At 44.8% G+C, this 24,715-nt stretch overlaps 1 protein-coding gene across 1 annotated transcript in view; it reads right to left on the bottom strand.

Moving 5' to 3' along the window:
• LOC117513902 (inosine-uridine preferring nucleoside hydrolase-like) overlaps positions 1-16,319 on the bottom strand; it is a 64,921-nt gene extending 48,602 nt beyond the window's left edge. The window contains exons 1-3 of the mRNA XM_034174144.1: positions 16,210-16,319; positions 6,365-6,545; positions 4,066-4,248 (exon numbers count right to left, since the gene is read on the bottom strand). Of these exons, the coding sequence (XP_034030035.1) occupies positions 4,066-4,248; positions 6,365-6,544 (363 nt within the window). The 5' untranslated portion in view covers position 6,545; positions 16,210-16,319. The remainder of the gene's footprint in view (positions 1-4,065; positions 4,249-6,364; positions 6,546-16,209) is intronic.
• Positions 16,320-24,715: the final 8,396 nt, after the last annotated feature.

Below are 24,715 nucleotides of genomic sequence, written 5' to 3'. Positions count from 1 at the left end.
CTGAGGTAATTGGAGTGTAAACATAATTGCCCTTTTTTGGGATCAATAAAGTTGTCTGAAGTCTGAAGTCTGAAGTTTAACATAAAAAGGTAAATATTCCTCACAGACATATGCTCTTCAGGGTTTTAGTGGGGAAAAATTGAGATAAAGCGAACTAAAAACAAATGAAACCAACAAAGTAGCAGCTCGAAACACTCCTTCATTGGTTCAAGATTCAAAGCAAAGCTCGGTTGATTATATGGAAGAAAGGAAACATTTGCGGCAAAACAAAGTATTTAGCAACTGATCGATGACTAAATTAGTTGACAACTATTTTAATAATCGATTTTAATTGATTAACTCGATTAGTTGTTTCAGCTCTATAAGGAGGGGCTCCTTATAGAGTCTCCAGACCTGAACTCAATAGAAAATCTTTGGAGGGAGCTGAAACTCCAAACCTGAAAGATTTGGAGTAGATCTGTATGGTGGAGTGGACCAAAATCCCTGCTGCAGTGTGTGCAAACCTGGTGAAAAACTACAGGAAACATTTGACCTCTGTAATTGCAAACAAAGGCTACTGTGCCAAATATTAACAATGATTTTCACAGGTGTTGAAATACTTCTTTGCAGCAGTAACATACAAATAAATTATTAAAAAATCATACTGTCGTGATTGGGTCTGTGGGGGGTTATTGTTTACTGCTTTGGGTATGCATTTACTTTTTGCACTGGGGTTTGGTGGCTGGATTTCTTTTGTGTTGTTTGGTGTTGGGTGTTTCCCTCCTGTCTGCCCTTCCTGTGGCCACGCCTCTTTCTGGATCTTTCCTCACACACCTGTGGTGCATTTACCCTGATCACATCCCCTTTATTAGTCAAACCTTCTTCCTCTCTCACTTGCGAGATTGTTGTGCCTTATTCGAGCGTTTGTCTTCAGAGTTTTCACAGTCCTGTTTTTGCTTTACCGTGTATTGCTCTGTCTGCCTGTTTCTGGAACCTGTCTCTGCCAAATGCTTTGGTTACTGTTGATATTTTTGGACTGTCTTTTTGTGTACCGACTGACGCAAGTCCTGATATTAAACTCTGTGAAGCTGAGACCTGAATCCTGCATTTGTGTCCGATCACTTGGTGCCATCTGGCCCGTCACATACATTGTGATTTCCGGATTTTTTTTTTTAGATTATGTCTGTCACAGTCAGTGGTGGGCACAGATAACCAAAAAATTAACTTCGATAACAGATAATCAGATAATTGAAAAGTTATCTTTGATCATGATAAACCGTTAAACCACCAAAAAAATGTATCAGAAGTTACAGATAACCAATAAATTCCAGTATTGTTTCTACTGTATTTGCAACTACTAATGAACTGAAATTGAATTTTAACACCACAATCGCTTCTAGAAACAGGAAAGCGACAGCAAACCCAAACAATGAGCCTACACTTTTATGTTTAAACATCCTGCTGGAAGTTTTTATTTACTACACAACTTACAGCACAGAGGCAAGTTGAGAGCAGTCACCAAACCTAAGCCTCACGTCAGGCGGAGGTCTTGGAAAATAAAGTCATACTGACTTATGGTTTGGTGTATAAATAAAATGAATACTGATAGAATAACTCCATTAATGTCAATTCTGTCATTTGTACAAAGTTAAAATATAACATATATATTTTAATGTTGAATAATGCACTAATTCTGAGGTTTTGTAACAAACACAGACAGATCGCAAAGGATTCTGGGTAAAATGTACCTCTGCTAAACACTGATTGGTTCAGTCATTCACTATGTAAACCAACACGTTAATGTGACGTGTGTTGTGTGTTGGTGTTTACAGATGTGCTTTTGTAAAATATTCCATTTTTTATTTGTAAAAACAGCCATTTTTACGGAGCCCTGGAAGTGTCGTTGCAAAATGTTTTGCATGTGGAGAGAATGTGAGAATGTTCAGATGATTTTTCATTCATGTAAGAATGATTTGGACCGAGTTTCAGGTTAATTGCGCGTCCTGCATCGTGTAGTCTTCATGGAGTAACAAGCTGCGTTTAACATTTCACGACCACCTCCTGATTGCTAATCGTATGGTCGAATGAAAATCAAACCTGTTTATTATTCTGGTCGGCCGTCGTGAGGGTTTCCTGCTGCTGAGGGGCAACAAGCGTCCAACCGCTCGCACTGTGCATGTGCAAGCACCGCAGAGCTGTCTTGTAATGTGGACATCAGCACTTTTTCCGGCACATTCCACCGTTACATGAGATTTTTTCATGGAAAGAAAAGCGGAGGGATGCACCACGGCTCCGTTCATTATGCGAGACAAAACCACCTCGGTGTTGGTCTCTCAGGACAGCTTTCTGGTGGATTTCAGACGGATTCCGGTTGCTTTCCAGTCGTGTGAATATCCGATTGTGATTGTGCATGAGCTGGACATGCCAGAACATGTCCCGTGAGGCTTCATCACGGCGTTGCTTTGCGCCGAGCGGCTGCACCGCGACGCGCGTTGGAGCAGCTTCTCTTTCCATGACAAAAACTCCTGTAACAGTGAAATGTGCCATTTATTTTTAAACTGGACGCTGTCTTGATCCGGTATGTCATCTGACTAGTACAGGAATTGTGAAAAGACGTGGACATCAGCACTTTTCCGGCACATTAAGACAGACGTGCGGAGGAGTTCCGTGCGTTGCGTCTGGTTGTTCCAGCGGGGTGTCAGCCTGTCGATGGGGGCTGGGAGCGCGCCGTGCTCTCAGCAGTTGTGGGCCGTCCTTAAAGCAGCAGTAACACCCCGTAATCTGTCTAATCCCCATAAAATCGTCCCTGAAAGCCATATTAATTTTTCGAACGGTGTCCACCTGGAGGTCTCTCACAGTTTCTGGAAAAAAATTGATGCAGCAAAGCTCCAAATCATTCAGACATTTATTCGCAATAAAAAATAGACGAGAGGGGTGGACCACACCTCACTCAAAGCCAGCCTACAGGCGAATGACGTAACTGACAGGCATGAAAAAACTCACACATGCGCACAAGGGTTCAAGCTTGTCTGATGCAATCACACGTGATTCAAATCCATATGGTTTTTGAAAAAAATAATAAGGTCAGATAGTTTTCTAACAGACCTCGTATATATATACAAGGTCATATATATATACGAGGTCTGTGATAAAACTAACGTACCTTTTTATTTTTTTCAAAAACTATATGGATTTGAATCACGTGCGATTACATCACACAACCTTGCATGAGTTTTTTCACGCCTGTCGGTTATGTCATTCGCCTGTGGGCTGGCTTTGAGTGAGGAGTGGTCTACCCCCTCCCGTCGGAATCTCTTTGTCTGACAACTTCCTGAGAGACTGGCGCTTTGCTTGATCAAAATTTTTTCAAAAACTGTGAGGCACATTGAAGTGGACACCATTCGAGAAATTCAGCTGGTTTTCTGTGAAAATTTTAACGGCTGATGAGAGATTATGGACTGTTGCTGTCGCTTTAAGGACTGCCCACGGAGCAGGATGTCGCGACGCGCCCTGAGCCGCTGCTGTCTGCCTGTTTCGAGCTGAAAGCTTCCAAATTTAAGCCTCTGTTGACCCAGGACGTCGTGAGAGAACAGAGAACTTTCAGAAGAGGTCAGGATCAGCAGTTTATCCAGACATTCCACTGTTAAAGGAGATTTTATTAATGAAAGACGTGCGGACGGGTCTGCGTGTATATATATATATATATATATATATATGTATGTATGTATGTGTGTGTGTGTGTGTGTGTGTGTGTGTGTGTGTGTGTGTGTGTGTGTGTAGTGCTGAAAGTTCGTGAACCCCTTGATAGTGTCCCTGTTTCAACACCATTTCTGTCTGATTGTAACAGTTTCATTACAGAACCTGTTACAAACATATCTAATCAGACTTTCCCACATAATTTCTCACCTGTTGGCTCTGATCTGGCAGAGAAGACATTGTTTTAGCAGGTCTAATAAATGTACTGCTCAAAAATTCTGAAAGACTTTTTGTTTTAAGAAACGTAAGATTGTACACACTGTACAATCTTGGATTCATTCTAATGAAAGAAGAAAGAGAAATAGGTATTTTGGTGTTGCTTTCTCTCACCTCCCCAGGGTTCTCATTGATGATCCTGATCATGGCCTGCACAGCTCCTTCCTTCTGCAGGTAATCCAAGCCTGGAGCATTTCCATCTGGGACATCGCCTAGCCCATCAATCCCGTGGTAATCTCCAGCGTGGCGTTTTTGTGTCACCAGGGGAACAGAGCAGCCACGGTAGACTGGGATTTTCTGTGAAGGATTTATTTATAGTGGAGAACATAAGTATATTGACAGTATCACAGTGTCACAAGTTCTGTAATTAAAGGATGACAGTGTTCTATTGCTTTAGTACAAGAAACGCATTTTGTGAAGAGTGAACACAAAAAACTGAAAGATTGGGTAAACCAGGTGTTCCATGCCTCCTATGGTAAGAAAAGGGGTGTAGCTATGTTAATTTAAAATATCGGTACCATTCTCTGCAGACACAGTAATAAAAGATGATTTGAGAAGGTATATAATAGTGGTGGGTTCCATAGGTGATATAACTATCTCAGTACTAACCATTATGCCCTAGGTGCTAGAGCTTCCCCTGGATTTGTCATAGCACCCCCATAGCGCCCCCAAGAAAATAATTCCTTGTTTATTATTTAAATTTATTTTCATCCTATGTTTTTAAGGCCTTGTCCACACTGAAACTGAACTTTTGCAATACAATCTTTTTCTTTGTCATTTTCAAAAAGTGTTCCATTCAATAAATATCTCTGTTTTCATAGATCCAGTGAAACCGCATGAAAATGCTGTGGTACATATGCCAGGCCTGTATGTATTGATGTAACATCTCTACAAAAAATGTAGAAGACGTGGGGCTAATCAGAGTAGCAACAGATATGAAAACTTTAGAAGCCGGGCCACAGATTAAATCTTTTAATCTGACCTGTTGTCAGGATTCATCATCACAGATGAAAACTGTTCTCCACATGACAGCCTTGTTTTGGAAGACGGTGTTTGGAAATGCATTAATTCGTTAGAACAGTAGTTACTTGTTAAGGGTTTTTTTTAAGTGTTTTTAAAAACGTCCGTCAGTGTCTGTCTGCTCTGGGTGAGTTTCTCAGACTGAGCTGGAGGACGCTAGCACTTTGTCCCACCACCAAGAAGAAGAAAAAAATAATAATATGCTAAATTAGACTGTTAACAACATGTTACAGAGGCAGGCCGATGACATCATCCTTTCAGTTTTCCACAGTAATGCCTGGTTCACATGACAGGATTTTAAAATTATCTGTAGGTTTCAAAAACCTGAGAGACCACACACGTGGAGATAAAAAAAAAAAAATCATAGATCTGACAGGTTTGGTTGTCCAGTGTTTGGTGTGCAGCCACATGGTAAAAACAACACACCACACACAAACAGATTTCACACACGAACATTCCCAGGTCAGACAAGAAATCTCGCAAAATCTCTTGAGATTAAACGTGACTTCAGAATAAACAGATGGAGATAGTTTTGTGGTCTATTTAAAACAGAGGGAAAAAATGATACAAAAAGAAAAAGAAAAGGTGTTCTTTAAAGGAGTGAAGACAGCGCGACCACCGGACGTTCTGGTAAGTCAGAACAGCTGTTTTGATTTTATTTTCCGCTCCATGCATCTGTCACCTCGCTTTCTGATTGGCTACACCTCACATTCAGCAGGCTGCATGCTTGTTTGTTGTAGGAGGACACAACACACACTGCGATATCGAGCAAAGACAATCCAACATGTTGAATATCCCCGATTTGCCATCGGAGCGCTCCTGACATCCTTCCGAGCATATCAGAGCACTCAAGCTGATCTGAGTCTGCTTTTGCATTTGAAGTTCTAATTTTTTTCCATTCTGAGTCCAGATCATAACATTAAACAGATTTTGGGTATCAGTTTTACTTTGGACCCAGCACTTTGTATATTAGGTATACTTCCAGATTGCATGAATGATGGAAAATTGATTTATTTGTTGAGAATTTTGCTTTTAATTGTAAAGAAAACAATAACTGCTTCCTGTATGAAAGCGGAAGCTGCCAGTCTAATGACCTGGAGAGACAGGATAAAGAAGGTCTTTGTTATGGACAGACTCACTGCAAGATTACAACTGAAAACAGACAGGTTTGCTGATATATGAGCACTGATGATGCAGGCAATACCAGATCTCTAATCACCTCTTTTATTTCATTTTAAGGGTTACTTCAGCTTGTATTTGTACTGGTGTCTGTTACTCTATGAAGGTATGTATTTGGTTTATTTATTTTTGACATATGCATCTCCTCTGTTGATTTTGTTATTGTGTAATAAACTGAAAAATAATAAAAGTAAGTTACTAAACAGAAACTTACTTTGAGTTGGCCGCACTTGTCGAGGACACGGAGTGTGTTTTTGAGGACATTCTCCAGTGGCGTGTTTCCATGGGTACATGTGATACCCAGAATCTTCACATCAGGGGCAGCAAGCGCCACCATGATGGCCTGGGCATCATCTACACCTGTGTCCACATCAAGCAGCAGCTTCTTCTTCATCCTACACATCAAGCCAAATGTTGTGACACAGCGCATGTTTAAATCTTCTTTTTTTTTTTTACTTAAGGAAAAGCTGTGAAACAATGAAAATTTAAACAAGCAACAGTGGCCAAGACACTGTGATTAGAAACAAGCCTTTACAAGCAACATTAAAGGCCTGCCTGCCTTTATTTAATTTTATTTTGTAAAAAATGCCAACATGGACCAAATTAGGAGGTTCAGTGGTCCTCACCTGCAGGCCTAGTCAGGACTGAGGGAACGACGAATGCAGCAATGTATAGAGACATCCTGTCATCTTTCAGTAGGACAATGACCCCAAGCACAGAGCCAAGATATCAAAGGAGTGGATTCAGAACAACTCTGTGAATGTCCTTGAGTGGCCCAGACCTGAATCAGATTGAGCAACTGTGGAGAGATCTGAAAACAGCTGTGCACCAACTATCCCCATCCAACCTGATGGAGCTTGAGAGGTGCTTCAAAAAGGAATGGACAAAACTGCCCAAAGATAGGTGCACCAAGCTTGTGGCATCATATTCAAGAAGACTTGAGGCTGTAATTGCTGCCAAAGGTGCATCAACAAAGCACTGAACAAAGGGTGTGAGTACTTATGTACATGTGATTTCTCAGTATGTTTGAATAAATTTGCAAAAATTTCAAAAAATGTTTTTCGTGTTGTCATTATGGGGTGTTGTGCCTAGAATTTTGAGGGGAAAAAATTAATTTCCTCCATTTTGGAATAAGGCTGTAACATAACAAAAGGTGGAAAAAGTGAAGCGCTGTGAGTATTTTTTGGACGTACTGAATATATATATATATACACATTGTGTTTTCAGAATATAGGATGGGCCATGGTCCTTAATCCTCATGTTGCTAACGGTGTGCACAGAATGATGTGTGTGTGTGGGTGAATGTAAGGCATCTTATGAAATACTTTGCTCATCTGCATCAGATGGAAAAATCTTAAACCCTTGTGGTCTATTTACTGTTGTGCTTTTACTCATTGCCGGAAACCATTATAATTACTATAAGTTATGTCATTAGTGCAATCAGTCTGTTCTGTGTATACTTGATCCCATCAGATCTCAGAAACTAAACGGATTAGTACTTCGATGGGAGGCCTGTTAGGAAGACCAGGGGCTGTGGTTGTGTTGCTCCAGATGAAATTGGAGTTGCACCAAGAAAGGCATCCAGTGTAAAACTTGTGCCAAATCTCGGTGTGAATCTGTACTGAATCCAGCAGCTGAAGGGAAAACAACAGCATAACCTATACTGTTATTCTAATAGAAGTTGAAATTAATTTGTGCACATTTCACTGCAGTGAGTGCGGAATAAATTGCATTTTTTATTATTAAGAACTTGCACCAATGCTGTGGCAGTGTTGAAGTTTTCATTCATTAAGGGTCACGGGGGTCCTGAAGCCTGTCCCAACAGTCATCGGACGTGAGGTATAGACAAACACATTCACACCTAAAATCAATTTAAAGTTTTTGCCTAACTTGGAAGTTTTGGGATGTGAGAGGAAGCTGGAGCACCCAGACGGAACCCATGCAAACATGGGGAGAACATGCAAACTCCACACAGAAAGGCCACAGGTAGGAAGTGACCCCATGACCTTCTTGCTGTGAGGCAACAGTGCGAACCACTAATCCACCGTGCTGCCCATAAGCTTTCACACAATTTAAATAGAACTAAAGATTAAAGCATTTTATTATTATTCCCAGTCACATTTGCAGAAGGCGAAAGACTTACATTTTGAAGGTTTGACGTGATTCATTTAGCAAACACATAAAGTACAGTTTGCAAAATTTATAAAGTTGAACATATGCATATACTGAGAATTGCACAACAAAGTTGAAAACTTTCCACTGTGATCCTTGTATATAAGTAGAAGATGCCACACACTATACAACTCCAAATCAGAAAAGTAAACTTTAAATGCAAATTTAAAAAAAAAACACCCCTGCAATGATCCTTACATTTACCTCAACTTCTATTTCACTGTAGACAGTTTGAACCCCAGATATTTCATTGTGTGTGTGTGTGTGTGTGTGTGTGTGTGTGTGTGTGTGTGTGTGTGTGTGTGTGTGTGTGTGTGTGTGTGTGTGTGTGTGTGTGTGGGTGTGGTCAACTTCATTTGTTATTATGAATCCATATCTGCATTTCACACCTACATCACAATCCAAAAAAAGTTGGGACTCGGGCAACTGAGGGCTAGTAATTAGGTAAAAGCAAAAAAACAAAATTAACTTTTATTTAAAACATGCTGTTGTGTGGGCCGCTGAAGAGGAGGTACTGCTGGCCCACCACCACCAGAGGGCGCCCTGCCTGGAGTGCGGGCTCCAGGCACCAGAGGGCGCTGCCGCCTTATGGGAGCAGCCTGGGTGACAGCTGTCACCCATCACTGGACACAGCTGTTCCACTCAGCACAGAGGTATATCAGGAGGACGGCGTCTCCACCTCAGTGCCGAGATATCGCCTTTAGACTGAGGTAACGTACTCTGCATTTATATTCTGATTAAAAGACTTGTTAAACCTTTTCAGGACTGCTGATTACTGAAAGCTAAATTGCTTGGATAAGTACTCACCTGCCTGCCATATTGTGACTAGAGGTGGAGGCGGCTTCTCCCCTCTCCGTTACTGGGTGCTGTCGCATCCACGCCTGTGTTGTTGCTCTCTCCCGCCAGCAGTACCGGATCCGACGAGCGGAGGCAGTGGCCACCTGGGACTTCGGGACTTGGCGGTTCCAGTATTTCCAGGGTTCGGTGGCAGAGGAGATCTGGGTGGTTTCGGTTCGACTGAGACGGACGTCTCCTACCTTCGAGCCTGCCCACACGACACCAGCGGATTCGACCACAAATTGTGATTGTTGTATTCATTGTGCTCGTTTCACAATAGTAAACCTTGTTATTCACCTTCCTCCATTGTCCGTTCATTGCGCCCCCTGTTGCGGGTCCGTGTACCTACACTTTCACAACAGGATATCTCGGCCAGCGTCATGGACCCCGAGGGGCATCAACCGGCTGTTGAACGGCCAATGGAAGACCAAGGCGCGTCGGCGGCTTCGGGAGGGGTAATCGGTGAGTTGCAGCGGATCCTCACCGCTTTCACCTCTCGGATCGATTTAATGACCGAGCAGCACGTTCTCCTAAACCGCAGGGTGGAGGCTCTCGCCGCACAAGTGGAGGCGCGCCCTTCGGGCGCCGCTGCGGCTCTCCCTCCCGAGGACCCTGCGCGTGAAAGTGACGTTCCACTGGTCGTTCAACGGTCCCTTCCTCCGTCCCCAGAAGCATACATAAGCCCTCCAGAACCGTACGGAGGCTGTGTGGAGACGTGCGCGGATTTTCTGATGCAGTGTTCGCTCGTCTTCGCACAGCGTCCCGTGATGTACGCGACTGATGCTAGCAAAGTAGCTTATGTAATAAATCTGCTTCGCGGGGAGGCACGCGCTTGGGCTACAGCGCTCTGGGAGCAGAACTCACGGCTCCTTCATACATACGTTGGGTTTGTACGGGAGCTCAGAACGGTGTTCGACCATCCCAACAGAGGAGAGTCCGCTTCAACCGCGCTACTGTCAATGAGACAGGGGCGTCGGAGCGCAGCTGCCTATGCAGTCGCCTTCCGCATCGCGGCGGCGAGATCCGGCTGGAATAGCACTGCCCTCCGCGCCGCCTTTGTAAACGGACTGTCATTGGTCCTAAAAGAGCACCTGGTGGCGAAGGACGAACCGCGGGACTTAGACGGGCTCATCGATCTGGTCATACGACTTGACAACCGGTTAGAAGAACGCCGTCGGGAACGAGGCGAAGGGCGTGGCCAGGCACGCGTCGTCCCTCTCCCTTCCGGTTCCGATCGAGCTCCGCCTTCCCCACGCTCCACAGCCCCTGCGCTCCGTGGGGTCACAGCTCCCCCTACTGACGAAGCTAGGGACACGAGTAGGGCAACATTTAGGGCACCAGATGCACAGAGGAGATGGACCCACGGAGCGTGTCTTGTTTGTGGTTCAATAGAGCACCATGTGAGAGACTGCCCCAAGCGGTCAAACGCCAAACGCCCGCCCCTAGAGACTGGGCCAGGGGTGGGCCAAAACATTCACGTGGGACACACCCACATTGCTACACGACTCCCAGTCACGATCCTGTTTGAGGATTCAACCCTGAAGGCCCCAGCACTGGTGGACACGGGCTCTGAGGGGAATCTGCTTGACAGTAGATGGGCCAGGGAGATAGGGCTCCCTCTGGTGGCTCTTACCTCGCCTGTGCAGGTTCGGGCGCTAGATGGCTCCCTACTCCCACCAATCACGCATAAGACACCTCCAGTAACTCTGGTGGTGTCAGGTAACCACCGGGAGGTGATCGAGTTCTTTGTGACTCAGGCCACCTCCCGTGTGGTTTTGGGTTTTCCCTGGATGCTAAAGCACAATCCCCGGATCGATTGGCCGTCCGGGGTAGTGGTTCAGTGGAGCGAAACCTGCCATCGGGAGTGTCTAGGTTCCTCGGTTCCTCCCGGCTCCCAAGCTAAGGAGGAGGTCCGAGTCCCGCCCAATCTGAAGGCGGTGCCGGCGGAGTACCATGACCTCGCTGACGTGTTCAGCAAGGATCTGGCTCTCACGCTTCCTCCCCACCGCCCGTATGATTGTGCCATTGATTTGGTTCCAGGCAGTGAGTTCCCGTCCAGTAGGCTGTACAACCTCTCACGGCCGGAGCGTGAATCAATGGAGACCTACATCCGGGACTCATTAGCTGCCGGGTTGATCCGGAATTCCACCTCTCCGATGGGTGCAGGTTTCTTTTTTGTGGGTAAAAAAGATGGCGGGCTTCGTCCATGCATTGATTACAGGGGGTTGAACGAAATCACGGTTCGCAACCGATACCCGTTGCCCTTGTTGGATTCAGTGTTCACCCCCTTGCATGGAGCCAAAATCTTCACCAAGCTGGATCTTAGGAATGCGTATCATTTGGTTCGGATCCGGAAGGGAGACGAATGGAAGACGGCATTTAACACCCCCTTAGGTCATTTTGAGTACCTGGTCATGCCGTTCGGTCTCACTAATGCTCCCGCGACTTTCCAAGCGTTGGTAAACGATGTCTTGCGGGACTTCCTGCACCGGTTCGTCTTCGTGTATCTAGACGATATACTCATCTTTTCCCCGGATCCTGAGACTCATGTCCGGCATGTCCGTCAGGTCCTGCAGCGGTTGTTGGAGAACCGCCTGTTTGTGAAGGGCGAGAAGTGTGAATTCCACCGCACTTCTTTGTCCTTCCTGGGGTTTATCATCTCCTCTAACTCCGTCGCCCCTGATCCGGCCAAGGTTGCGGCGGTGAGAGATTGGCCCCAACCCACAAGCCGTAGGAAGCTGCAACAGTTCCTCGGCTTTGCTAATTTCTACAGGAGGTTCATTAAGGGCTACAGTCAGGTAGTTAGCCCCCTGACAGCCCTGACCTCACCAAAAGTCCCCTTCACCTGGTCGGATCGGTGCGAAGCCGCGTTCAAGGAGTTGAAACGGCGCTTTTCGTCTGCACCAGTTCTGGTGCAGCCCGATCCTAGCCGCCAGTTAGTGGTTGAAGTGGATGCCTCGGACTCAGGGATAGGAGCGGTGCTCTCCCAGAGCGGGAAGACCGATAAGGTCCTTCACCCGTGTGCCTATTTTTCCCGCAGGTTGACCCCCGCTGAACGGAACTATGACGTCGGCAATCGGGAACTCCTTGCTGTGAAAGAGGCCCTCGAAGAGTGGAGACATCTGTTGGAGGGAACAGCCGTGCCATTCACGGTTTTCACTGACCATCGGAACCTGGAGTACATCAGGACCGCCAAGCGGCTGAACCCCAGGCAAGCCCGCTGGTCACTGTTCTTTGGCCGTTTTGACTTCCGGATTACCTACCGTCCCGGGACCAAGAATCAAAGATCGGATGCATTGTCCCGGGTGCATGAAGACGAAGTCAAAACAGAACCGTCGGATCCCCCGGATCCCATCATCCCGGAGTCCGCTATCATGGCCGCCCTCACCTGGGACGTGGAGAAGACCGTCCGGGAGGCCCTGACCCGTGACCCGGACCCCGGAAACGGACCAAAGGACAGACTATACGTCCCACCAGAGGCTAGGGCTGCAGTCCTGGACTTCTGTCACGGTTCTAAACTCTCCTGTCACCCTGGGGTGCGAAGGACCGTGACAGTCGTCCGGCAACGCTTCTGGTGGGCATCCCTGGAGGCCGACGTCCGGGACTACGTCCAGGCCTGTACCACCTGCGCCAGGGGCAAGGCCGACCACAGAAAGACCTCAGGGCAGCTACAGCCACTGCCCGTGCCTCATCGCCCCTGGTCCCACATCGGCCTGGACTTTGTCACGGGTCTCCCGCCGTCCCAGGGACACACCGTCGTCTTCACGATAGTGGACCGTTTCTCCAAGGCGGCCCACTTCGTGGCCCTCCCGAAGCTCCCAACGGCCCAGGAGACAGCAGACCTCCTGGTCCACCACGTCGTCCGTCTGCATGGCATACCATCAGACATCGTCTCCGATCGCGGTCCCCAGTTCACCTCGCACGTCTGGAGGAGCTTTTGCCGGGAACTGGGGGCCACGGTCAGCCTCTCGTCTGGGTACCACCCCCAGACCAACGGGCAGGCAGAGCGGGCGAATCAGGAACTGGAGCAGACACTTCGCTGTGTGACAGCCGCGCACCCGACGGCCTGGAGTACCCACCTGGCCTGGATCGAGTACGCCCACAACAGCCAAGTGTCATCAGCCACCGGCCTCTCCCCGTTTGAGGTGTGCTTGGGGTATCAGCCCCCCTTGTTTCCGGTGGTTGAGGGAGAGGTCGGTGTGCCCTCGGTCCAGGCCCACCTACGGAAGTGCCGTCGGGTATGGCGTGCCGCCCGCTCTGCCTTGTTGAAGGCCCGGATGAGGGCGAAGAAACATGCAGACCGGCGGCGGACCCCGGCCCCCAAGTATCGTCCTGGGCAGGAGGTCTGGTTGTCCACCAAGGACATTCCTCTGCAGGTAGACTCACCGAAACTTCAAGAACGGTACATCGGACCTTACAAGATCCTCAAGGTCATCAACCCCGCCGCAGTGAGGCTCCAGCTTCCGGCCTCACTGCGGATCCATCCAGTTTTTCATGTTTCCCGGATCAAGCCCCTTCACACCTCACCCCTCTGCACCCCGGGTCCGGCGCCGCCTCCTGCCCGGATCATCGACGGGGAACCGGCTTGGACTGTACGCCGGCTCCTTGATGTCCGTCGGATGGGCCGGGGTTTTCAATATCTGGTGGACTGGGAGGGGTACGGTCCCGAGGAGCGCTCCTGGGTGAAGAAGGGCTTCATCCTGGACCCGGCCCTCCTGGCCGACTTCTACCGTCGCCATCCGGACAAGCCCGGCCGTGCGCCAGGAGGCGCCCGTTGAGGGGGGGGTCCTGTTGTGTGGGCCGCTGAAGAGGAGGTACTGCTGGCCCACCACCACCAGAGGGCGCCCTGCCTGGAGTGCGGGCTCCAGGCACCAGAGGGCGCTGCCGCCTTATGGGAGCAGCCTGGGTGACAGCTGTCACCCATCACTGGACACAGCTGTTCCACTCAGCACAGAGGTATATCAGGAGGACGGCGTCTCCACCTCAGTGCCGAGATATCGCCTTTAGACTGAGGTAACGTGCTCTGCATTTATATTCTGATTAAAAGACTTGTTAAACCTTTTCAGGACTGCTGATTACTGAAAGCTAAATTGCTTGGATAAGTACTCACCTGCCTGCCATATTGTGACTAGAGGTGGAGGCGGCTTCTCCCCTCTCCGTTACTGGGTGCTGTCGCATCCACGCCTGTGTTGTTGCTCTCTCCCGCCAGCAGTACCGGATCCGACGAGCGGAGGCAGTGGCCACCTGGGACTTCGGGACTTGGCGGTTCCAGTATTTCCAGGGTTCGGTGGCAGAGGAGATCTGGGTGGTTTCGGTTCGACTGAGACGGACGTCTCCTACCTTCGAGCCTGCCCACACGACACCAGCGGATTCGACCCCAAATTGTGATTGTTGTATTCATTGTGCTCGTTTCACAATAGTAAACCTTGTTATTCACCTTCCTCCATTGTCCGTTCATTGCGCCCCCTGTTGTGGGTCCGTGTACCTACACTTTCACAACACATGCAGTGTCTTCATGTGATTGTAGTCAGGATTTAGTACTAACAGTGTCCATGAAAGGCTGCTTCTTTGAGGAGCAAAGATGGGCAGAGGTTCTCCACTTTGTCAACAAATGTGAGAAAATTATTTAAAAATGACATCCCCAAGGAAAGACTGAAAGGATTAACATATCTTTCCATCTATAAACAATTCAAGAAATATGGAAGAATTTTTGTTTGTAAAGGCAATGGCAAGTTATTGAAGTTGAATAAACATAATATCTGATGCCTCAGACAGTGCTGCATCAAGAACCACCATTCATCAATAGCCGATACAACCAAATGGTCGAAGGTTACTTTATAAAACTGTTGACAAGTAATACAATACAGAGTTACATTCACAAATGTCCCTTAAAACTTTACTGAGCAAAAAAAGAAGCCTGGTGTTAACGTTCTCGAAAAGCTGCGTCAACATCTCTGGGCTTAGAGGGGTATCTGGACTGGACCAGGATAGAGTGGAAATGTGTATTGTGGTCAGAAAAACGAGTATCCCAGATTATTATTATTATTATTATTTTTTTTTTTTTTTTTTTTTTTTTTTTTTTAAGAAATACACTCCATGTGCTCTGGTCTGTCATATTATGGGGTTGCGTCAGTAACCTTGGCAAAAGTAATTTACACTTATGTGATAACAGCATTAATGTAGAAAAGTATATATTGTGCATCAAAACACCAAGCTCTGTAAGTTCATGATGCCCCAATTTTGCAAAGTTCATACACTGCACAATTTATTATTAAACATTAAAATATTTCTGTTATTGTTTAAAGAGTGATTGTTTTATTGTTATTATTGATTTTCTGTTTCTGAGAGCCCGTGTAGCTCTTTGGCAATTTCAGAGATCATATTAACTTCATGGTACAGTGACAATAACCAAGACCTGAACACCATGAAACGGCAGCAGCAACCTGAAGGACGCATCCACCCTGCACACGCCCTCTGAACTGCTGCCCTCAGGCAGGCGCCACAGGACAACAACACTACACATAGTCAGACAAAAATGAGGACCTGAGGTAACACCTCCCACTTGTAAGACAATCCCTCTAACCTTATAGAAAGATACATCACACTGCTATATTCATGATGTGAAATTCTCCCTGCAGTAATGATCCTGTGCAATAAAGTCAACTCAGGTGATATAACTCTAATGCAACCTGTTTCTACCGGCTACTCTATTTTCTTATTCTGTTATTTGTTATTCTTTTATTTATCATATAATCTCTAATCTAATTTATGTTTTGTGTGTGTAATTTACAATTACTAAACAGCAAAGATTCATTCCTTAAATAATTATATAATAAAAAGAGTGTTCTTAAAACAGTTTTGTCTCCCAGTGAGACATGTGAGAGCAGAGCACAGTTAATTTAGATATCCTGCTATTTATATGTTTGCTTGAAATCCTCATAAGAAAAAGAAATTTATATATATATATATATATATATATATATATATATATATATATATATATATATATATATATATATATATATATATATATATATATATTTAACTTACTTGGGCTGCCGCTCCTGACAGATATCTACTTCTGCTTTAAAAGTGGAGTCGTGGCTGCTTGTACTCAGAGCTCCCTTTTAAAACGTCTGTAACTTGAGAAGAGCATTTATCTGCAATAGCAACAGGCAACCACACCCCAGACAGTGGGTGTGGTTATACAGCCAGCGTGGTTTGATTTGCACTGAAATGCTTCACATATTTTGACTGTTGCCTGTTTAGCTCACACCATAATGACAAACAGACTGCATTCTTCAACAAAATCTGACTGTTTTATTGGTTTTTAAACTTTTAGGAGTTTTATGGAATTTTCTGGTAACATTCTATCTGTACGGATCTAATAGATGGAAAAAGAAAGCGCATGTTGTGCCCTCTTCACATTTGTTCTGCAAAGTACAGCGTGGTATCATCTGCAATGTGAGGAGTCGACACGGGAGTCTGCAAATCGCAGCCAGATAGAGAAATATTATGACATAAAACTGGACCAGAAAGCTCTATGAAGGCACATACTGGCATATTATTATTATAAAGTTATACATTTGTGAGAGAAAAACCCCTCAGTAACAGCTTGATCATGGCTGACTATTAATATTATCATATTAACTTTCATGTTACCACAACAAGAAGGAGTTTGGAGTATTTATGTCACAGAGAAACAGAAAAAGAAGGAGCTCATCCCTCTCTTTCTAACAGGCACAGAATCCCTCTTCAATTCAGAAACATAATTAATATGATATTGAGAGAGTGAGAGCTCATCCCTCATTCTCTTCAGAGTTTTTCCTCTCCAAATATGCCCCACACGGCTCATTTTTTAATTAACCTATAATGTCCCTGATACACCGTTGCAGAACTCAATGTACTTAAATCAAATCAAATCATTTTTATTTATATAGCGCCAAATCACAACAAACAGTTGCCCCAAGGCACTTTATATTGTAAGGCAAAAGCCATACAATAATTACAGAAAAACCCCAACGGTCAAAACGACCCCCTATGAGCAAGCATTTGGCGACAGTGGAAAGGAAAAACTCCCTTTTAACAGGAAGAAACCTCCAGCAGAACCAGGCTCAGGGAGGGGCAGTCTTCTGCTGGGACTGGTTGGGGCTGAGGGGAGAGAATCAGGAAAAAAACATGCTGTGGAAGAGAGCAGACTGCATACTGCACTTACTGTGCAGTATTCATTTTGGTTATTTAAATGTAGGCCAGGACAAAGAGAAGTTCATTTTTACAACTCGTCATATTAAAACATTATTAACAATCAAAGCTCTCAGCACTCTAATCACCTTTGTTAAGTGCTTCTTATGAGTGTAATCCTGTATTACACAAACTATTTAAAAGGAAATACAATCAATGGTGACAGAGCATTAACAGACCTAAAAAAAAACTGTTTACTGACAGGGTGATGAGTGTGAAGTTGGAAATTGAAGGAGTGATGATGAATATCATCAGTGCATATGCCCCACAGGTAAGTTGAAAGATAAAGGAGAAAACTCTGGAGTGAGTTAGAAGAGGTGATGGAGAGTGCACCCAAGCCTGAAAGAGTGGTGATAGCAGCAGACTTCAGTGGGCATGTTGGTGAAGGGAAGAGAGGTCATGAGGAAGTAATGGGTAGATATGATATCAAGGACAGGGTTGTGGCAGGGCAGATGGTAGTTGATTTTGCAAAAATTATGGAAATGGCAGTGGTGAACACCTACTTTAGGAAACGAAAGGAGCACAGCACAGGGTGACATTTAAGAGTGGAGGAAGGTGCACACAAGGGATTACATTCTTTGTTGTTTTATATTCCATCCTGCATTTATGAATGTTGTGGGCATCACTTTTCTCTCCATGGTCGCTATCTTAAATTCTAATCCAATTACATTTTTATCCGCAAATCTGATTGGTTAGTCGTGTCAGATTTCAGACAGTATAATATCAGGTGTAGGGTGGCAAAATATTTAACCGTTTTACATTTGGATGTTTTATTCCGCTCCCTGACGGTGCGCGCTGCTACGTAGATGTCAGCTCAGAGCAAGTGACGGCGATGCGGAAATGGGTGATATTGATATGGATTCTGATAAAGAATTACCTTTTCACATTTGATGGATTTTTATATTTGATGGATTACTCTGCGCCCTGACCGCTGTTGGAGTGACGCTGCCTTAACAGTAAGCCTTGCCAACCGAATTACCTACAGAAAAATAAACCATGCGAATGATGGAATTGGATTAGAATGGGAATAACCCTGTTGTGTCTGATGATTTGCGGACGTTCATGCAAATATCCGTTTTGCTCAATTTGGGACTGTATAATCAGCATGAACGTCCGCAAATCATCAGACAAACAGGGTTATTCCCTAATTATTAGCTTGATGGAGCATGACTTTTTCCTCTGTTCAGGATGCAGAAAAACTGCATGAGTTCAACCACAGTTCTTTGCAATGTTAGTTACACTCAACAAAAATATAAACGCAACACTTTTGGTTTTGCTCCCATTTCGTATGAGATGAACTCAAAGATCTAAAACTTTTTCCACATACACAATATCACCATTTCCCTCAAATATTGTTCACAAACCAGTCTAAATCTGTGATAGTGAGCACTTCTCCTTTGCTGAGATAATCCATCCCACCTCACAGGTGTGTGCCATATCAAGATGCTGATTAGACACCATGATTAGTGCACAGGTGTGCCTTAGACTGCCCACAATAAAAGGCCACTCTGAAAGGTGCAGTTTTATCACACAGCACAATGCCACAGATGTCGCAACATTTGAGGGAGCGTGCAATTGGCATGCTGACAGCAGGAATGTCAACCAGAGCTGTTGCTCGTGTATTGAATGTTCATTTCTCTACCATAAGCCGTCTCCAAAGACATTTCAGAGAATTTGGCAGTACATCCAACCAGCCTCACAACCGCAGACCACGTGTAACCACACCAGCCCAGGACCTCCACATCCAGCATGTTCACTTCCAAGATCGTCTGAGACCAGCCACTCGGACAGCTGCTGAAACAATTGGTTTGCATAACCAAAGAATTTCTGCACAAACTGTCAGAAACCTTCTCAGGGAAGCTCATCTGCATGCTTGTCGTCCTCATCTGGGTCTTGACCTGACTCCAGTTCGTCGTCGTAACCAACTTGAGTGGGCAAATGCTCACATTTGCTGGCGTTTGGCACGTTGGAGAGGTGTTCTCTTCACGGATGAATCCCGGTTCACACTGTTCAGGGCAGATGGCAGACAGCGTGTGTGGCGTTGTGTGGGTGAGCGGTTTTCTGATGTCAATGTTGTGGATCGAGTGGCCCATGGTGGCGGTGGGGTTATGGTATGGGCAGGCGTCTGTTATGGACGAAGAACACAGGTGCATTTTATTGATGGCATTTTGAATGCACAGAGATACCGTGACGAGATCCTGAGGCCCATTGTTGTGCCATACATACAAGAACATCACCTCATGTTGCAGCAGGATAATGCACGGCCCCATGTTGCAAGGATCTGTACACAATTCTTGGAAGCTGAAAATGTCCCAGTTCTTGCATGGCCGGCATACTCACCGGACATGTCACCCTTTGAGCATGTTTGGGATGCTCTGGACCGGCGTATACGACAGCGTGTACCAGTTCCTGCCAATATCCAGCAACTTTGCACAGCCATTGAAGAGGAGTGGACCAACATTCCACAGGCCACAATTGACAACCTGATCAACTCTATGCGAAGGAGATGTGTTGCACTGCATGAGGCAGATGGTGGTCACACCAGATACTGACTGGTATCCCCCCCAATAAAACAAAACTGCACCTTTCAGAGTGGCCTTTTATTGTGGGCAGTCTAAGGCACACCTGTGCACTAATCATGGTGTCTAATCAGCATCTTGATATGACACACCTGTGAGGTGGGATGGATTATCTCAGCAAAGGAGAAGTGCTCACTATCACAGATTTAGACTGGTTTGTGAACAATATTTGAGGGAAATGGTGATATTGTGTATGTGGAAAAAGTTTTAGATCTTTGAGTTCATCTCATACAGAATGGGAGCAAAACCAAAAGTGTTGCATTTATATTTTTGTTGAGTGTAATTTAGCCAACATCTACATGTACTTGTCTTAGTCAAAGAAAATGTTTCTTCTATCAGTCTTGTTCATTAAAATTCACCAGATCCAGTAAGGTTTGCTCTTATTATCTCAACTCAACTCAAAACTTTATTTCTAAAGCACATCAGGTTACGTGCAATAATAAGTAAGTAAATTAATTAATTAAAAATAACAATAAAATTACAGCAGGTGATAAAAACAATAAAACATAGAGGTGGATCTGCTCATTCTGTTCTTAAAACTTCCTGAAGTACTTGGTGGAGGGGTGGATTGTTAGGTAAGGGTGACTGTTCAGGACTTCCTTCCACCTCCCCTGCTTTTTTTTTTTTGTAACATTGAGAGATTCATTTTTTGAAATCAATAGATAAATAAAAGTTTCAGTCAATCTTTTTAACGATGTTGGTGTTGCTTTTGTCTGTCAATAGAAACAAACCATTACATTTTAGCACTGATCAGAATACAGATTTTATTTTAGAATTATTTATTAAATTTCTTTGAGGTTGCATTTTTTTTAAATCAGTTTGATGGACATCTCAGAGAATTCTACAACACTTGGTGGACTGTCCAGTCTTATCAAGAGATACAACCAGTAACAGATCCTGATTCTAAATCATTGTCTTGGTTTTTTTTTTTTAACCTTCTTTTACAGATTAAGATGGGATATTTGATTAAGATGGGATATTTGCAACATTTCTGCAATTTTCTACATCAAACAAACAGAAAACAATTAGCACACTGGTCTTGATGAAATATGTCAATATCATGTGATAATCAGAAAGTGGGCAGCAGTTTAGTGGTTAGTAGTACTGCCTTACAGCAGAAAGGTCCTGGGATTGCTTCCCGCCGTCTTCTCCACGTGTTCGTGTGGTTTCCCTCCAGGTGCTCTGGCTACCTCCCACTTCCAAAAACATGCAGGTTCGGTGAAGTGGCCATTTTAAATCGACCGTAGGTATAAATGAGTTTGTCTGTCTAAATGTGGCCCTGCATTAGACTGGTGTCCTGTCCGGGGTGCACCCCACCTCTCACCCTGCACCTGCTGGGATCGGGTCCATTCTCCCATGACCCTTGATTGGAGCAAGTGGGAACAGAAAATGGGTAGATGGACAATCACAAAGTGACATTTTGTACGGTTCCAGGATGTTGAATCGGTTACATAAACACTCAGAGGGTTGATGTTGAGGAAGTTGTGGTTTTGTAGGAAATACCGTTACAGACAGAGAAGTGTTGAGAAAATGGTTTTTGTGTGTCAGTTAATGGTGCATGTTTCCTGCGCACAATGTCTCAAAGGACACTGGGGTCTACTGAGAGCCCCAGAGCCTCAATCAAAAAACCATGCTAATTTATGAATGTGTATGAATGTGGTGGTGGTCGTTGGAGCCGTAGCCGCAGAATGGCCGCCACGCGTCAGTCAGTTTGTCCCAGGACAGCTGTGCCTACACTACTAGCTTACCACCATCCATGTGTGAATGTGCGAGTGAATGAATAATTATGCAACTTCTTTTAAGTGCTTTGGGTATCTTAGCAATAATAAGGCGTTCTACAAATCCAAGTTATTATTATTATTATTATTACTGCTAGTTCAGTGTACTTGATTATGATGTGTTGTCATCCTTCTGAAACGGGTTTTAGGATGGCTGCACAATATGCCATAGATCACAACAACATTCCTGGCCTGTTGCATCACCTTTCCAAAAAAAAAAAAAAAAAAAAAGAATTGTTTAGCAGTGTAACCAAAAAAATAGAGCTGTTGTTTTTCTGTATAGTCATTTTTCCTCATTTTTAAAATCCATACTTGCCAAAAATCTGATGAGGGTGCATTGAGATACATTACTCCCCCCCCCCCATAATAAACATTGATTTATGTAAATTTGGCATTTTAAAAAATGATAAATTTGCAAAAGGTTTCTGTCTTGTATGGCATGAGGCTATTCTGGACTATAAGCATGTGCTATCGGGTACAAAATGGGCCTTCTACTCTGACTTGATTAACCAAAGCAAGCATAATTCAAAGTTCTTGTTCAACACTGTGGCTATGCTTATTCAAGGACAGCCATGCATAAATCAGCTGTTTCAGATTACTTTTGTCAGCTGTTTCAGATCACTCACTTATTATGTTCCAGTTTCACTACCCCATCCACTGGGATGAGATATTTATTTGTCATCTCTGTGTCAAATCAGTTCCTCAACCATAAATGAACTTGTTGCCAGACTTCCTGACATTTTAGCATCACTTTCTGGACATGATTAATCAGTAGATAGCCTTGTGAACAGCTTAAACTCAGTGTTCATGAGTTTACTGGACAGGATTGCTCCATCTATTATAAAATGACCCCAACCAAAAAAATATACTCTAAACTTCCTGTTCCGGAGCACAGCGGTGTTTTTCTGTATCTGTTAGCTGTTTAATCTGTGTAGTTAGATTGATCTAGATAACTACATAACGATTTGTTTCACAGTGTAATCTTCACGTGCCTTAACTAAAGCACTCCCTCTGCTGAATCACCTCTAAATTATTTACACATTATTCACTTTGTGTGTTTTTAGGAATCCGCTAGCTTAGCGCAGCTACTAGCTCTTAGCCAGTTTAGCATGGCGGCTTCTCCTGTCTCTCCCGCACTTTTCTGCTCTGTGTGAAATGTTTAATTATTCCTCAGCCTCCATTAGCAGTAATGGTACTTGTAATAAGTGTAGCTTATTCGTAGCTTTGGAGGCCAGGCTGGGCAAATTGGAGACTCGGCTCCGCACCGTGGAAAATTCTACAGCTAGCCAGGCCCCTGTAGTCGGTGCGGACCAAGGTAGCTTAGCCGCCGTTAGTTCCCTACCAGCAGATCCCGAGCAGCCGGGAAAGCAGGCCGACTGCGTGACTGTGAGGAGGAAGCGTAGCCCTAAACAGAAGCCCCGTGTACACCGCCAACCCGTTCACATTTCTAACCGTTTTTCCCCACTTGGCGACACACCCGCTGAGGATTAAACTCTAGTTATTGGCGACTCTGTTTTGAGAAATGTGAAGTTAGCGACACCAGCAACCATAGTCAATTGTCTTCCGGGGGCCAGAGCAGGTGACATTGAATGAAATTTGAAACTGCTGGCTAAGGCTAAGCGTAAATTTGGTAAGATTGTAATTCACGTCGGCAGTAATGACACCCGGTTACGCCAATCAGAGGTCACTAAAATTAACATTGAATCGGTGTGTAACTTTGCAAAAACAATGTCGGACTCTGTAGTTTTCTCTGGGCCCCTCCCCAATCGGACCAGGAGTGACATGTTTAGCCGCATGTTCTCCTTGAATTGCTGGCTGTCTGAGTGGTGTCCAAAAAATGAGGTGGGCTTCATAGATAATTGGCAAAGCTTCTGGGGAAAACCTGGTCTTGTTAGGAGAGACGGCATCCATCCCACTTTGGATGGAGCAGCTCTCATTTCTAGAAATCTGGCCAATTTTCTTAAATCCTCCAAACCATGACTATCCAGGGTTGGGACCAGGAAGCAGAGTTGTAGTCTTACACACCTCTCTGCAGCTTCTCTCCCCCTGCCATCCCCTCATTACCCCATCCCCGTAGAGACGGTGCCTGCTCCCAGACTATCAATAACCAGCAAAAATCTATTTAAGCATAAAAATTCAAAAGGAAAAAATAATATAGCACCTTCAACTGCACCACATACTAAAACAGTTAAATGTGGTCTATTAAACATTAGGTCTCTCTCTTCTAAGTCCTTGTTAATAAATGATATAATAATTGATCAACATATTGATTTATTCTGCCTTACAGAAACCTGGTTACAGCAGGATGAATATGTTAGTTTAAATGAGTCAACACCCCCGAGTCACACTAACTGCCAGAACGCTCGTAGCGCGGGCCGAGGCGGAGGATTAGCAGCAATCTTCCATTCCAGCTTATTAATTAATCTACAACCCAGACAGAGCTTTAATTCATTTGAAAGCTTGACGCTTAGTCTTGTCCATCCAAATTGGAAGTCCCAAAAACCAGTTTTATTTGTTATTATCTATCATCCACCTGGTCGTTACTGTGAGTTTCTCTGTGAATTTTCAGACCTTTTGTCTGACTTAGTGCTTAGCTCAGATAAGATAATTATAGTGGGCAACTTTAACATCCACATGGATGCTGAGAATGACAGCCTCAACACTGCATTTAATCTATTATTAATCTATTATTTTTTTATTTTTATTTTTTTTATTTTTGCCAGCTTGCACTCGACCGAGACGGACGCACTTTTCTCTTCTCCCTCCCTCCTTATCTTTCCTGCTTTTGTGGCGTGTTGTCTGTGAGGCTGCAGCTTTGCTCTTCTGGAAACGACAAAAATGGATTTGTTAAAGTGGTCTCTGAACGCAATTGACACTATTTTTTCTACAAGACCTTCGGGTGCGGAGGACCCGACCTGTCCTGCTGGGACGCATGTGATGGGTTACATGATGGACTTG

Source organism: Thalassophryne amazonica, chromosome 1 (genome assembly GCF_902500255.1).
Source record: "Thalassophryne amazonica chromosome 1, fThaAma1.1, whole genome shotgun sequence".
In the NCBI taxonomy this organism is placed as follows: Eukaryota; Metazoa; Chordata; class Actinopteri; order Batrachoidiformes; family Batrachoididae; genus Thalassophryne; species Thalassophryne amazonica.
Note: the sequence above shows the minus strand (reverse complement) of the source record. Positions and strands in the feature narration are given on the sequence as shown.